Source organism: Setaria italica, chromosome IX (genome assembly GCF_000263155.2).
Source record: "Setaria italica strain Yugu1 chromosome IX, Setaria_italica_v2.0, whole genome shotgun sequence".
NCBI lineage: Eukaryota > Viridiplantae > Streptophyta > Magnoliopsida > Poales > Poaceae > Setaria > Setaria italica.
The window spans coordinates 16,654,840-16,671,132 of NC_028458.1; the positions used below are offsets into that span (position 1 = coordinate 16,654,840).

The 16,293-nt window shown below is 39.9% G+C and overlaps 1 protein-coding gene across 2 annotated transcripts; it reads right to left on the bottom strand.

Moving 5' to 3' along the window:
- Nucleotides 1-3: 3 nt before the first annotated feature.
- Nucleotides 4-14,610, bottom strand: LOC101763099 (exportin-4). Of its 2 annotated transcripts, XM_004982814.3 has the most exons (32): nucleotides 14,280-14,610; nucleotides 13,210-13,297; nucleotides 12,678-12,786; nucleotides 12,490-12,588; nucleotides 11,895-11,937; nucleotides 11,439-11,510; nucleotides 11,253-11,348; nucleotides 10,889-11,122; nucleotides 10,636-10,819; nucleotides 9,859-9,970; nucleotides 9,684-9,770; nucleotides 9,211-9,349; nucleotides 7,902-7,992; nucleotides 7,704-7,766; nucleotides 7,505-7,614; nucleotides 7,292-7,396; nucleotides 6,917-6,990; nucleotides 6,626-6,701; nucleotides 6,220-6,456; nucleotides 5,802-5,873; nucleotides 5,314-5,385; nucleotides 5,158-5,222; nucleotides 4,972-5,074; nucleotides 4,772-4,903; nucleotides 4,543-4,686; nucleotides 3,210-3,317; nucleotides 3,076-3,126; nucleotides 2,469-2,546; nucleotides 2,271-2,384; nucleotides 1,224-1,420; nucleotides 1,004-1,073; nucleotides 4-746 (listed from the first exon to the last, which is right to left on the bottom strand). In XM_004982814.3, exons 1-32 carry the CDS (start codon nucleotides 14,364-14,366, stop codon nucleotides 558-560), a joined length of 3,501 nt encoding a protein of 1,166 aa, XP_004982871.1. In that variant the 5' UTR covers nucleotides 14,367-14,610; the 3' UTR covers nucleotides 4-557. The 2 variants fall into 2 exon arrangements, with proteins under 2 accessions (XP_004982871.1, XP_014660039.1); XM_014804553.2 differs by lacking the exons at nucleotides 11,895-11,937; nucleotides 12,490-12,588; nucleotides 12,678-12,786; nucleotides 13,210-13,297; nucleotides 14,280-14,610 and having other exon boundaries at nucleotides 11,253-11,341.
- Nucleotides 14,611-16,293: the final 1,683 nt, after the last annotated feature.

A 16,293-nucleotide genomic window follows, 5' to 3' on the forward strand; every position in this document is an offset into this window, starting at 1 on the left:
AAGTGTGCAGGCAAAGCCTCCTTTGCGGATCCTAAGATTCCTCGGCCACGGGAAAGAGTAATCAACCCATCAGGTTACAGCAACCCGTGACGCTCTAACCTTTTGAAAATACAAGGCATGTTTTAAGTCGAGCAGTATTACAGGCACAATTTACACCGACCGGCCATCTCGTGGCCACCAGCTAAAACCAATTCTACCCTCTCCTACCTGTGGGAAACTGCCGGATCGAGCCAATATAATTGTCGCAACAAAACTCCCACCGCTTCTAACAAAACCATTTACACGACGACCGCATGGATGGGGACGTCTGTATCTTTTCCAGCAAACGCAGCTACGAATGAATGCCGACCCTAAGACTAGCACATCTCCCTATCCTTTCTGGTGACACTACCCCTTCAAGATCTACTGGCCAAACCACCAAAGCCGGCCTCATGGTAGTGTCCTCGCTCATCACTCCGCCAGCGCGATGCCCACATGCACTCCCCTGTCACAATGGTGACAGACCTCCGAGTTTAACTGACTGACGAAACATCACTGGGTCCATGACATCATACCATCTACTTGATCTGCATGAAACTTGAGATGTCCACCAAGAAGTTGAGGAGGTTTTTCCTGAATCTCTGCCTGTTTGGCCGGTCAAGCGCGCTTGAGAGATTGTTTGAGCTTGTGAGATTATGGAACGCAGTTGCCAGCCTTGATTTCATGGTCGGATTCTGCTGTTTCTCAAGCACCTCATGGACCAGTCCCTGCAGATGGAAGCGAGGTGAGAATATGGCAAAATAACAAAATCATTACCATTTTAATGCTTGATTTGATAACAATTAATCTACTTAATACCAATAGGCATTGGATAGTTCAATATATACATTATTAATTTATCCTTGAAAGGTATTTTATCCTGTAAGATCAGAAACGCACAATAAATTTCAAAAGGAAAATATGTTTGTCATGAGATTATAAATAACTCCATGATACGATACTTATCTCTACGGAAGAGACAGACCTGATATAGCTCCTGTTCGCAGAACAATAAAGGAAGCAAAGCATCTGCAGCATGACCTGCTAATTCCAATCTGCAACAGTAGCGTGAGGGCTGAGAAGTATACCTTACATACAAATGGAGCTACTAAAGAAAAGATTGACAAATTTTGCCAAATAAAGTTTTGCCTCACTTAAGATTCTGAAGCTACTCAAAATCAAATTGTTGCTACCAAACAGATCACCTGAAATCTTCAAAAAGAAGTATTTGCAGGAGAAGCCTCAAGAAGTGACTTGATATGCTTTCCTGAACTTTGCCATTTGATCCTTCAGATTCCATAAGCTGTGAGTTCAGTCCTCCTCTGCCTCCCAACCTTTCTTTGAAATGGTATGAAGCAAGAGCATTTACTGCTGCCAGGCACCTCTCAACAACATCGCTATCCTGCAACAGACCAAAAAAAAAAGAGCTATATCACCTTGAAGAATACAAATTCGCACTTCAGTGTAAATGGTGTAAGACTGCAAATAATTCACATACAACAGAGATACAGGGAATTCAATTTGTAAGGGACACCAGAAGTGAATGGGGTGAGTTTCATTTGACGCGGAGAATTCAATTTGTAAAGGACATCATTTGACTGATGACGTGGAAAGCACAGAATCATGACTTCGCACTAATTCCATAATTTTCCTGAAGGTGGACTTGGACCTACCTGTGAAGTGTGACAATATACTATAGCTGTCATTGGAACATGGTTCCCATCAAGAACCTATTGAATCACCGAATATAAACCAGGGTTTTTGCCTATTGGTCCAAAAATGACTTGGGTGTGACATTATTAGTGGAAGTCCTTTCTATCAGATTTCCACGTTCTCCATGATAGACTGTCACCGTGATGTATCAACAAGAGCAACATCAAGCATCTGTTCTGCACAGATCCCTATAAATAATACCCAAAGTTATCATGTGACTCGGTCATTAGACTCCAATCTAAGCTTGCAGATACACTTCGTTCCACAGCCCACAAATTAATTGTCTGGCCTTTGCTATGCCCAAAAGTTAGGTTCTGAAGCAAAACAAAGGATCCAGCGCTACCAACTTTCCAGTAGCTCCAATCAACTTGCAGAAACTATACAATGATTACTGTAAACTATGCCCCTTCAATTCGGAACTTTTTAGCAAATATATGGACTAATTTTTGTTTTGTTCAGCAATTCCCAAACTTAACCCAAAATCAACTTGTGACACAAAAACAGAATAGAATAAATGCAGCTCTATAGAGTGCGCTTGCCTGATTACGGAGCCCAAAGTCAAGACTTCCAATAATCCTTGCAAAAGCATCCCTATTTAAGTGAGCAACCTTTTCCGGGTACACTTCCAACAAGTGCGACATGAGCACAAAATACTGCAAAAGAAACCAGACTTGCTATTAGCATTTAACTGCCACTGTCCTCTATTACAAACAAAAGGAGAACTCAAAAGGACTTACATCACGACTGAGTTTAGGGTATTTCAGAAGGTCCAAAGATATCAAGGGAGTCACAATATCAAGACCAACATAGATAACCTGTGAAAGTAACATCTCAGTTACTGAGTCTCAAACTAATTGCAATTAGCTCTTCATCTGAAGAAATATCAGTGCACTTGGTTAAATAAATAAATAAATTATTTGACCTCATTAAGCTTCTTCCCTGGCTGGAAAATACAACCAGCTAGCAGAATGCAGCAACTTAGGATTTTAAAACAAGGAGAAGCTCCAAAGTCCAAAGCCAAGGCTAACAGACATATATACATACTGAACAAACTTTGTGTGTTGACATATATGGTAATATAAGAGTTTGACCCTTGCATTGATTGATAGATCTATATCCTCATGGTTTTGTGATTTTTAAAAAAGTACAGAAGAGTTGGCTAAAGATGACACGAACATTCAAAGCTCCGGAGTTTGCAGTTGTTAATTCCAAGTCCTAACAATATGAAACTCAACAGGAAAGATACAGAGGTCCAGCTACTACATTCGATCCCCTCTCCCTCTCCCTTTTCTTTTATTCTTTTTTTTTGCAAGAAACAATATTGCAGAAACATCAGCTGTGTACCTCTGCAATATCTGGTGAACCATCACCATCGCAATCAGACAGAAAGCCAACCTGCACTTGTCAATAATGTCTATTAGTTATGTGGGAACTTTATTCAGACAACACACGACAGGGTGTAAGAGAACAAAAGTTACCAAATCCTTTGAGCATATATTTGTAAGAAGACGAAGCAAAGCACGCAGATCCTTATATTTTTCTGCTTGCGACTCACTACGCAGACTCGAAGAAAGTGAGAGCATTACCTACAAAATAGAGATAGGGTCAGGCCGCAAAAAAAATTACCTGTGAATTCCCCAAAAATGGGAACTTTATTGTTGGGAGATCAGTCCTGCAAACTGCAGGTAACATTTAAACTTTTTTACAATATTGCACCACTCATGTTAATTTCTTTAACTGCCCATTTAAGTTATCAACATTTAACGATTATCTAAACCTGCACTAGTGTCACTTGAACATCTCCTATTAGATCCTTTCTATGAACAGAGTCTTTAATGTGAAGCTGTCAATAGTGAAGTAGGGGTAAAACCAGAAAAGGGAAGCGAAAAATAATTACTATCATTAAGTTATATAATCGCTGTTGGACAGCTGACAAGCTCGCTAGACATGGTCTCCCCCATCCTAAACATTGCCCCTTCTGTGATCAAGAGGATGAGACAATTCAGCACATCATGTGTGCTTGTGTTTTCTCCCGGCAATTCTGGCTTCAGCTGCTGCGCCATTTCAGACTCCCTGATCTTGCTCCTCAATCAATCTCGGCTGGATTTTTTGAATGGTGGCAGCATCCAGGTGATAGATTAAACATGGAAGTTCGGTGAGGATTTAACTCGCTGGTCGTTTTAGGGGCTTGGACTCTTTGGAAGATGAGGAATGATATAGTGTTTAATGGTGCCTCGCCCAGGTTAGATCGAACGCTTCTCCTGGCACAGGATGAGGCTGATCACTGGATGATGGCAGGCGCCAACGGACTTAGTGGTCTGGTTGCTGCTCGACCTGGGGGTTAGCAGTGTGTGTTGTTTAGGTGGTGGTCGCTTCATTCTAAGGACGGGTGATAGAATGATAAGTAGGATGTAATTTAAGACCCTAAGTGTGGGTGGTGTGTGGTTGTATGGCTATCTGAGCCTTTTCTTCTATCTTAATGCAATGATACGCAGCTCTCCTGTGTATTCGAGAAAAACTATCATGAAGTTACTACTATTGGCTTTAGTAAAATGACTGACAATGTTTCTTTGAGAATCATTCTAGCTCCCAGTTCATCAAAAATCATAAGATGCCTAAAGCTCACTAGTAACCAAATTCAGTAATTTAATTCATCCACAATCAGAGCCTGGAACTTGCAGCAGTACATGATACCCTTTAACAATGGAGCTCCTGAACTGCCTTTCTTAAGCAAAAGTCCACTGCACCATCAGTTGATATTGGAGAAAATTTAGATATGGAACAAAAAATAGTAGGAACTCATATTCTTACCTTCCCAATGTTATGAGAGGAGTATATCTGGAGCAGTCGCAGGCAAAAGCTCACCAAAGCTGATGTTTCTTTAGCATCCAGGAATACAGCTTGACCATCAACAAAGTCAACCACAAACTTGAGTATCATGTATATGACTGTAGACTAAAGAACAGGAAACACAATTAATTGCATGATCTTCAAGGTTTGCTTGCATAGTGATAGCAGGATGCTTGAAAAATAACTGTACCTGGTTTTTGTAGACCTCCAGAAGAGTCAAGAGTGGGTTCATCACAGTACGACCCATCTCAAATAGAACTTTTTGAGTGCGAGGTTGAGCAGCTCTTGCAGCTCCTCTTAGTCGTTCCAATAGACAACAGACCTACAGTCATTGACTTATTTCCTTTATTCTTGTCTAAAGGAGCACAAAGCAAAGATCATGAGACTTACCATGTAGACAACATCTGCTTGATGTGCCACAGATTTCAGATCACTCCTACTAGCATTTTCCACAAGGCACCCTGCAACTGGTCCCATGAGATCCCTCAGGTACCTTTAAAGGAATCAATACAGGCACTGTTAAACCTCTCCTATTTGTTTCTTAGAATAAGAGCCAGAAGTAAACAATAATCTTACTGTGCAGATGCTTCAGGATCTTTGATGCAGGAAGCTGCACAGGCAAGTGTTTCCGCTAGAGATCTCTGAGAAAGAATGGCAATAAAAGGATAAGATCTTCACAAATATGAAGCCATAGGGTAGAACAGAATGATGTGTACACGCTACATCACTTACTTGTAAACGTCCACTCAATGAAAGCAAAGAGCGTCCACTTGCAAAAGCTCTTGTAAGATCACGCCATGAATCCTAAAAGGGTAGAGTACCGCAAACATTAGGAAAACACAAAGTTTTAATATGTCAACACAGTACATTTGATTGGACAAGAATTTTTGGTCAAGTGGAAAAGAGAAGTAGGCACCAAGATATCCAAGATATTCTAGATAGCACTTCTAATGCAGGGCATGTGAAAACTAAAAGTCACAGCTTCATGAAACCAGCATAACTTTTTTTACAATTATCTTCTTGGTCATTAATGTTTCAATCTTTCAATTAGCAATTAGGATAAGAATCAATAATACGAACCAGTGTGTGGTTGCTGAAACAACACATGATATGAATGCTAGAAAAAATTTTAGCATGCACAAACTAATGTGCATGGTAATATACGAAAAATGCAAATATCAGTAAGATGTCATTGGTTATAGCAGCAGATTTGGGCTTACCAATTGAACAAGATAAGCACATGTGTGTTTCCGGCGAACAACCGTAGCAAGTAGCTTCTGGCATGTCAGTGTCTGACAACAGGAACCAAAGCAATAGATAAGGGATAACTAGTAAACAGAAACAGAACGAATCTTGTTGAATGCCAACAAAAATACTCTCTTGAAGATGTGGGGAATGCAAACGCACACTTTTGATATTGTCAAGTTATACAATATTTGGTATTTTGGATAAACCACATAGTGTGATAGAATGATAAGGCTAAAGTTGCATCCCAGAGATCATGAAGTCAAAAGATAAAAATGTTGTACTAGATGGACTAGCAGTTTTTTGCACACTGGGCACTGCAAAATGAGCATAGGCAAGGTCTAGGCACATACTCTGCATAATTACAGATTAGTAAGTAAAAGCAAAGCTTACCTGCAACTCATTTTCTCCCTGATATGTAGTAAGTGCTAACATTGAAATGAGAACAACAAAATCAAGAACGAGCTCTCCTTGGTTATTCTCCCAAGCAAAACTGTTTAGCAGCTTTCTAGAATGCTGGGATCCATTTGTACCAATACTATCAATTTCTCCTCTGCTTACTTGCCCTCTACTCACATCAAGTGGTACTAAATAGGTTGCAACCCATCTGGCCAGGAACCAAATTACAGCCTGGCAACACCAATAAAGAATTTAGGACAATATTTAAAGAAGAAATTAAGTATAAAACAAAGAACTGTGCACAGCGGAAAAACAATTGGTGAAAAAAAAACAAAGAACTGTGCACATGTTCTTATATGTAAAGAAAATGAAGAAGACAAATAACAGTACAGAAAAGTACCTCCATTAGTCGTGGACTGAAGTATTTTGCCCTAATCCCTGGATCTAGACACTGCCTGGAAAAATTTATTATTGACCTGCAATATAAAGAGAACTATTCAACTTATATTGCCATAAAGTATTTATTAACACTGTCCATCGGTCAAATGGGTCTTCACAGCTGGAACCGGCCCAAAAACTGTAGGTCAACGGGTTCTGTTTATTCGCTCAAAAAACAGCTCCTAACACAGCTGGTTTCCTGGTTTTCAAGGAAATGGAGGGGGTGCGATCAGAATGAGGAAAGATTTCTCACCAGGAGAGTGTAACAACAGGATGCTGTGCTGCTTCAATCACATTGGAGAATCCAGCCTGTAATGCGTCAGGTATCTGTTCAAAATTAATCAAAAGCAGCAGCAACTTTGAGCATTAAGACATGTAATTTAGCTTATAGAAGTTATAAATATGACACAAAGCATACAAGAATACAGTGTCTATATTCTTTGCAAAATTAAACGGTGGTGCACCAATCCATGTGAAATAATTCAAACTGAGCCGCAGAAATATGAAGAGATGATATGGAGCATGATGAGGACATTCATGATATGCTAGAGAAGAAAGAAATACATGACAATACCATGGCAAGGCTTTATAAATCCTAGTAAGGAAAGAGCAGCTTTAGAGTACTTACAAGCAGTGTTTCTCCTTCACCTGAATCAGTTAGGACATGACTGGTAACCAACAGCAGCCAATAGAGCTCTTCCAGTGTTTGAGTAGGATCACTTTCACCATTTCTCTGCTAGCAAAAATCTATTAAACATTAGTTACAAAAGTACCACAACTTTACAACAGTAGAATCCATAAGGCTATAGTAGCACAGAAGCATAATAGCTAACAAGAAGACCTGATTTAGCCGTGCGAATCGTTCTGAAAACAATTGTGCAAGAAATGGAATAGTAGTGTCTGGAGCAGCACGTGCAATCAGAGCATACAAGGCCAACTGCTCATCACGCTCTGGAACAAGCAGTAACTCATTAGTATGCTGAACACAAAAGAGGTGGGGATACTGGAACAGAAGAACTCTCTGTGAAATTTAAGCATACTTGAAACAGAAACATGAAAGTATTCAGTGTCATCGGTATCCTCGAATGCAGAATCAGCAGCAGCTATGTCAAAGAAAATAAGGGTAATCAGTATGCTGCACGAGAACAAAAAAAAAATTATACACATGAATGACATCAAGTACAACATTCCTTCAAGTCTGAGGGTGCGTATAAATGAGAACACAATGAGATTTGTACCCTTCAAATGTGACTCAACAATGATCTTAAACAAACTTGAAGCTGCAAGTGCTCCATCAACTGCGATAGGACTTTTATCGGCATCGACATCCTGAAAAAAAAGAACAGGAAATATCAGGCTTTAGTTAATGGCTATGTAATAAACAAAAGAATTGAATGAGCTTTACAAACCAATTTAAGTAGCCTAAGATGGCTTTCCCAATGGACAAAGTGCAATATAAACTACTTCCTCCGTTTCAAAATGAGGTCGTTTTAGTTTTGTCCTAAACATAACTTCTCTAACTTTGACAATGTTAATAGAACAATGCACCATCATCTATAACATCAGATTAGTTTCATTAAATCCACCATGAAATATGTCTTGAGAGTGCATTTATTTGGTATTATAGTTGTTAGTATATTATTCTATAAACTAGGTCAATGTTAAAGAAGTTTGGCTAAAATATTAAATGACCTACATTTTGGTATGGAGGGAGTACTTGACAGTGAATTGCGCTTTTCCATGTATAAATATTAAATAAAATATTTCCTTTATCCACAAGCAAACTGAATAAAACATTTTCAGACTCATACGGGTCAAGAAGTCAGTAATTAGACAAACTTTCTCCTTTTTTGTGCAGCATTGATGAAATGGATGTTTTATCTTGTATGTTCTCAGGCACATTTTCTACAAACTACTACAAAGTGAGGCAAATGTTCAAACATATAGTCGTTATGAACAGGCGTTATATTGAATAACAGCCCCATGGGAACTAAGGACTCTACTCCTAATAATAGTTATTGAAATATTTTGAAGGTGTTGGTGCCATAGTTGTAATTGTAATGGAATAAAGGATGCACATATAACCATGTAAATGATGTAGTTAGCATGAGAGAATGCATATGCAAAGAGAAATTAATCCATGTAAGCTCAATATTGTTACAATGGTTTTATATTAAAATTAGCCGTAGAGGTAAATCCTCCTTAAATGACACTTGAGCAACTGTTTACATTAAAATTAAGCACATATAATTTTCTTCTAAATACTTTTGAGGGAAAAAAAACTTTCTTCAACTTAATGAGACAAAGGGAAAAATAGTGTTAGGACAGTCAAAATATCTAGTGCAATCCAAGAAAAGAGCACAAAAATGTAGCCTAAAGTTATCATGTATTAATTACTACCAAGTCTAAGAGGACAAAGCAAAGGCAACAACCATATCACACTTAAATTTTGAACTATTCATTGTAAATAAGCATTTGAGTAAGCTACGTAAAAAGGAAAGCGCACAAACATATATTGAAATTTGCACAAAAGATCAAGGGTAGTACCCCCAGAATAACATTCCATGTCTCTAACAAAATATCAAGAGAATCTATGCCCCAGGTTTCCTCTTCACTCTGGTTAACCAGAACAGACTTGACAGCTTCTGAAGTCAAAGCTGAAAGCAGATTAATTGTGCCATAATGCCTGCAAGCATGTGTGTTAAACACTTAAACAAAAGAGCAAATTGTTGCAAGAACAAATGGCACGAATTGTACAACATATTCTGAATGTACTCACAACAATGGCCTTTTCCCAATTTGTCATTATATATTTTTTTTTACTATTACAAACAAAAGGACCAGATACGTTAAGGAAAACAGAGGAATAGCTACAGGGTCTTGGCAATGATAACATCTTACAAATTGGACACACTAGTATTGTATTGAGGCCCAATTGACTAATATGCAAGAGTACAAGGAACTAGTTACCTAAGTTGCAATGTGGAACTAGACACTATACCACAGTCTACAAAACTGACCTTATTGACTTTAGGAGGTTGTCAAAAAGTGAGCCAGTAGTCAAAGAAGCCATTGAAAGCAGGGCATGGCAACCATCTATAAACTCACTGCAAAACAGGTGAATCTCAGTCATCAGCATTTCTCAACTTTTTCCTTAGATCAAATAAAGATTGCAAACATGGATCCTGAGAGGACCTTTCACTTCCTCCATTTCGGATTGATGCTGCAATTACATCAGGAGGTTCAATCCACAGAACAACAGCAGATAATATCGTAATAAGGTGTTTAATCTGTGCATCTCCATTATCTGATAACAGAAAGAAAAGTGAAAAGGTTAGATAAAAGAGACCACATATGAAATCATTAATATGTTCTCCAGGTATACATCGAACTTGTAACTTATTGAATGGAAAGATTCAGCTTTCAACCTTGAACACTAGCCTCAATTCTTCAAACCCGAACCCAAAAACCGTCCAGTTTGCAACCTCGAACTATAAGAACAGTTCACTCCCTTCCAAGGTGTTTTTGTCTGACGTAGAACCAAAATGGGATGTTTTAGTTCTACGTCAGACAAAATATTACTATAAGAACAGTTCACTCCCTTCCTTATACAATGGGAAAATACAAATAAAAACATGCTAAATATGCAAGTGTGGTTCCTTATTTAGCATGTTTTTATTTGTATTTTCCCATTGTATAAGGAACCACACTTGCATATTTCTATATATACTCCCCAAGAACGTCACAATGTATACAGGTGCTACCCATAACAGTGGTCTAACTTGATGCCATCTGTCATCAAACATCACCAAGATTTATGATTGGGATTGTGTCTCATAGTAGTTTGAGGTTATCAACAGTTTCATTGTATAGCATCAGGTCAGAAATCAAACTAATGCCAGAGTTCAAGGTTGAAAAGGACACCTTTTCCAAATTTTGAAAAAAAAATGACTGTTTGAAATAAGCATATACCATTTGGAAACACAGAGCCTGCCAAGGAGCATAACTGCACTATAAGCTGTCTGCAAGAGACAGCAATGGGAGAATCACCCCATAGAGTATCATACGAGTACTTTTGGCGCAAGGTGGTATAGAAGTTCAGAACCCAGGTAGTGTGTCCGCTTGATATTAGAACATCTCTCCACATAGACCCTGGCTACAATAGAAAATGCAACCATTTATAAGCTGAAACGGAGCAAAAACAAAAGTAGCTCTTAGTGTATACCTTCACCAAAGAACGTTCAAACTTCTTCAGATTTATGGTATCAATCCTCAAGCCAGAATTTATCTTCGCATCTGAACTCTCAGGCTCAACAGTATGCTTGAAATTCCAGCTTAATATCTGAAACATCAGGCGCAATCCCGCAGAACATGCTCTCTCCTCAGGTATAGTTTCATTTGAATTCAAGATTTTGTCCGCAGTATTGAATACAGCAGATTGTGCCCAGCAATAGAAATCCTTGTGAAAGGCAACAGTAGCATGTCAAGATGACAATAAAATACAAGGTTTAAGTGATTGGCATAGCTGTAGTTTTTTTGTATAAGAATGACTGCCAAAATTCTATATATTTGGGAAGGAGGTCAACCACCTTCAAAAAGTGCAGTTCAAGTGAACATTCACATTGCTCATGGAATTCCTTAGGCAGGCCCATAGCAGAAGCAGTTGAAGGCGAAAATTCTGAAACCTAGGTCAGACGTGAAATAATCGAGATCAGTTGGAAAAGGATAGAAAAATAGAAGAATCAATCGCATTGGCCTCAAGAGAATTTGCATACCAAGTTTTCCAAGAAATTGATAGCAGCAAACTGTCGATTAGGGCCATGGATACCCCGGATGGATTGCTCAACCTGAAAAGTGTGTCAAGCATACACATACAAAAGTGTTTTACAAGAATTTCATGTGCAACTTGATTGATTGAAATTCAGATCTCAAAGACTCAACAAAAAAAATAAACCCAGTTATGAGGTTGAAGGTTTCTATGTTTGCTCAAAGGGTGCAAGGGTCCCAGAAATTTACAAAAAAAAAAAGGGAAAAAATCATCATATCCATCTAGTTGATCCACTTGAAATTAGCTTCGGTGTCTCCATGCTAAATATTTTTTGTTGTTCAGTGTTGCCAATAAGAAAAAAGATGGAGTACAGCATAGTTGTGCAAAGATCCACAACCACAAAAATCTTAGGCTAATCCTGATTTGTAAGGCTGTAGCTGTCAACTTCCAGAGAAGTAGGTACCTCAAAGAAGATAGCTGCTTTCTCTTGGTTTGAAAATTCAACCCTGCAGACATATTCCGTGTCAAAACAAATATATCTGAATATCAAAAAATCCTTGACAGTCAAAGTACAAGACCAAACAATCGCCTTCCAGTGCACTGAATGAAACACAAATAGTTCATTTAAAAGACTACAACCAAAATATTGGTGAGTCTGGGTTCAGAAGAAGATGTTTCCTATTGCATATAATCATCTTGGACAACCATGTGCCTTCGTCCAGCCTGAAGTGAGCAGGATAAGCTAAGATAACAAACCAGCCCATTACTGTGTGAAGTTATCTTAAGGAAGGATATGCATGAATTTTAAGACACCCCTTGAATGAAATCACATCAACCTCAGCAACCCAATCAATGAAAAAATATGCAAATATGAATATGAATGAAGCACACCCAACATTCTTATACCTAATTGATAAAAAAATTAACAGGGAGCAAAAAGGAAATAAAAATTATCTGAGTACGAAGCTAACAAACATTTCATGACACGACACAGTGCCAGACACAAGAGATCCATTTGACATTACCCTGCTAAAGTGGATAGAAACATCTAAACTAACCAGCCTCTTTTCAGCAATCTAGCTGCCACGGCAGAAACTTTGGATTGCACATAGCCATCAGGGGAACTTGCATGCTCCATAACGTAGTTCAAGCAATATCTACAATGATATGAAAATTATAGTAGTCACTAAAAACGTGATAATCTCACATTAATTGAAAGCTTTCAAGCCAAAAAAGGAAAACTCACAGTATTAGGCTTCTTTTGTTGTCATCTGTAAGGATTCCCCACTCCCTTACTGCAGCATCACCAATTGCACCAGCAGCTTGGAATCTTGCATTAGGCATTTGGGATGTCTCTGGGAGAATACAATGTTTTTCAGCTCTTTCAAGTATCTTGGCTTTAGAGAAGAGCAAGGCTTAGCTATTTTTATGAGAAATGAACATAAAAGTTATTTTGCTTAAAATGGCACAAAATCCCCCAAAATACAAATAACAAAAAACATAAATAATTATTATTTGCAGTCTGCAGAACAACAACGCAGACAAACAAATAAAAAAATGTATTTCTCTTTGAAAGGGAAGAAACTGTCATCAGAGAGAATAAACTGTACAGCAGAGTACAAAGGTTATACAGAAAGAACATAGCTAATACATATTGGCACCTGTTTCTGGTAGTAAGTGATAAATCTTACTCAGAAGTCAGAGCAGAAATGGAGATATCTCCTCTATTTACTAATAATTCCAGTTCATCATAGGGGCATAGCTATAAAACAGCATACCAAGAATGAATCTGCATGCTTGATAAGGCATCAGAGACGAATGTAGTGAACTTATCACTTTTTCCGCTTCAGATGGATTCATGTGCAGCTGCAAAATTACCAAGTGTCAAAAGGATAGCTGGTAAATCAGCAATGATGCAATAGATGGCATTCTACCATTAAAATTGCAAGTTCATTAATACCACGACAGTTCCATATTAAGCTGAACAAGGATACCAGGGAGACACTATTGTAACAAAATTTCACAAAATTTGGACAACTTGGTTGATGCTAGGGAATAAACACGCACACGAGAAGCAACAGTTTAGAAAGGCTAATGATCAGATTAATGCAGTTCAGCGAATGCTATTCTGACAGTGTCTTTCTCTACACAGCACAGTTCTAATACGCGCTCCTAACAGCTACCTCAATTGCTACATGCAGATTCTATCAAATCTGAAATGCGGAGCTTCAGGTCATCCAATGAACAACTGTGTCACAAAAATCACGAAAGCCACCGCATAGTACCAGAATTCCCTAGCAAAGAGATCACATGCTTGAGAAAACACAATGTCAGATTAACTTTTTTTAAACTAATGACCAGTCTAGTGTGGGATTCATAACCAATTCAGATGTGTTAAAAATTCATTGAAGTACCAACATAAAATGTGTTGCAACGCATTAAGGTACTAGCATCTCACTCTAAAGCAACAAATCGAGGCCCCCAAAACAACCTAAATTAAGCAAGCAATTCAAAGTTTCAAATGCCCAACAAAACAACCAATCCGTCGCTAAACCTCATCTGACCCACACATGGGGATCCCATCATCAAACGCGCACATAAGCACCGATCAACAGCGCACGCGACGCACAACCAATCCGTTCCCCAACCGATGGGTCGAAACAACGAAGTGCGGTAAGATCGACACAATCCAAGCACCCCATCGACGGCGTCAGAGCACAATCGAACCGAGCAGAAGTCCACGCGAGGGCTCTGAATCTAATACCGCGCCACCGAAGAGCACAGCGCTAAAGCACGGAGCTCGCGGAATTTAAGCTCGTCGACGAAGGTGTGGGCTGCGGAACTTGACCTGGATGAGAGAGCAGGCCTGCTCGATGGCGAGCATAGTGGCCTGGAGCTGCTGCGGATCGGGGGTGCCGCCGGGGAAGCCCTGCATGGCGGCGGCAGCCGATCGCGGCCGAAGCGTGGTTGGTTCTCCGCGATCGCCTAGGGTTTGGCCGCCGGCGAGCGGCCGCTCAGCCGCTCGTGGAGCAGTTGCCGAGGCGAGGCGGCGGAGGTGGAACAGCAGGAGAGAGAGAGGGGTGGATGGGTGGCTTGGCTGGATGGTCTTGCGGTTTCGGCCTTTGGGCCTGGGTGCGGAGGTGGAAGTGGAACAGAGGCGACGCAGCCGGCGTGCTTTGCTGGCGCTGTGAGCTCTGTGTAATCATCGACTGAAGAGCTAGCGATTTTCCTTAGTTATTTATTTTGCCATCTTCGGGGTTTGTGAAATTGTGTTTTTTCTTCTTACTGATTGCTTTTACTCTAACCTCCGCGTAACTTAAATATATGTAAATCTAAACTTATACCTATACGCATAAACTTACTATTTATACATTTCACAGTTCTAAAAGTAAAAACTCCATGTGTGTGTGACATGAATCGAACACGAAAAAGGAAAAACTAAGAGGAACACCAAAGAACAGCTCGAGAATAAGAGGAACCAAGAGAAATTCAGCCAAAGAGCAGCTGTAATTAACCAAATCGGAATTGATGCAAAGGATTCACCGATAGCAAGTTATATATGGGTCAGGCTCATTGATATTGTGCGGATCAAACTTGGTGGCAACGCTAGTAAGTAGGAGGCAATTTCTACGAGCCAGTAAAAGAGTTCTCAATTCCATGTGTACTGTAAAAAAAATTCAAGCATCCCTGACACCATCAAGTCAATTTTCATTGGATCTCAGTGCCACTTCCATCAGGTTTTAGAGTTAAAGTCTCCGTTACATGCTCGTTCTTTTCACAAATGACTATAATACCCTTCCTCTCCAATTCATTTTACTGCTGCTCCATTGTTGCCGCTGCCGGCCTTTACCAACCATTGCCCCACACCCTCCTAACCCTGCGCTAACGCCATGATGGTCGCGGCCGCCCAACGCTCGAGGATCTGGTGGCTGCGCCTGGGCGTGGGCTCGCTCGCGGAGGCGGAGGTGGCGAACATGGAGGAGGGCTCACTCACGGAGGCGGAGGCGACGGGCATGGAGGAGGGCAAGAACGTGGTGCGGACAACATCCGGGGAGGAGGAGGAGGAGGATAAGGAGGATGCGAGCTGCGGCAGGGGGATAAGGATGTTGAAGAAGTCCCTGGATGGGATGGGCGGGAGGGGTCCCTCCAATGCGCAGTCTCGTGGAGCATGGCGGCCACCGATAAGGCCACAGCTGTGGCCTCGAAGGCCAAAAGGGAACGACCAGAGGAGAGGAGAGATGAGAAATGGAAGGAAGTAGAAGGGCAAAATGGTTATTTCATCTTGTTGTTAGCTTCCGTTTTACCAAAACTAGACGGTGGTGTCATTGAGGTACAATAAAAAATGATCCAATGGTACGAGAGGCACTAGAATTTTTTTAATGGTACATATGGAATTGAGAATGTTTTTAGTGGCTTGTAGGGAATTGCCTCCATGAGTAACCTTCTTCGATTTAGATGTAGCTTAGACACTGAATTTTTTTTTAATGGTACATATGGAAGTGAGAATTTTTTAGTGGCTTGTAAGGAATTGCCTCTTTAAGTAATCTTCTTGGATTTTGATGTAGCTTCTTTATGAATAGCAAAATAGTGCATAAAAGATAGATACTTCTAGCTGTTTTAATCTTTAAGAAAAAACCGTCCAATCAATCATCTGTGATCGACTCCGAGGCAATGCAAGTTTTTGCTTGAGTTAGGAACGAGTTGAACGCTCGATCCCATGAGTAGGAAAGGGCACTCCAAGAATTATGGTTTTATTATATTCCCTCTCCAAACCTGACAAATGGCAGTTCACATATCTTCTCCAAGAAAGAGTCGTCCCAAGAGCAAGCAAAGCTACCAGAAAAGAAAGCGGAAAAAGGTGA

Excerpts from the sequence above, each read along its gene's own strand:
- LOC101763099 (XM_004982814.3), bottom strand. The coding sequence starts at position 14,366 with ATGCAGGGCTTCCCCGGCGGCACCCCCGATCCGCAGCAGCTCCAGGCC. Across the intron at positions 12,787-13,209 it reads AGCATGCAGATTCATTCTTG|AGACATCCCAAATGCCTAAT; the intron begins GTATGCTGTTTT and ends GTATTCTCCCAG. Across the intron at positions 5,874-6,219 it reads AGGGAGAAAATGAGTTGCAG|ACACTGACATGCCAGAAGCT; the intron begins GTAAGCTTTGCT and ends TCCTGTTGTCAG.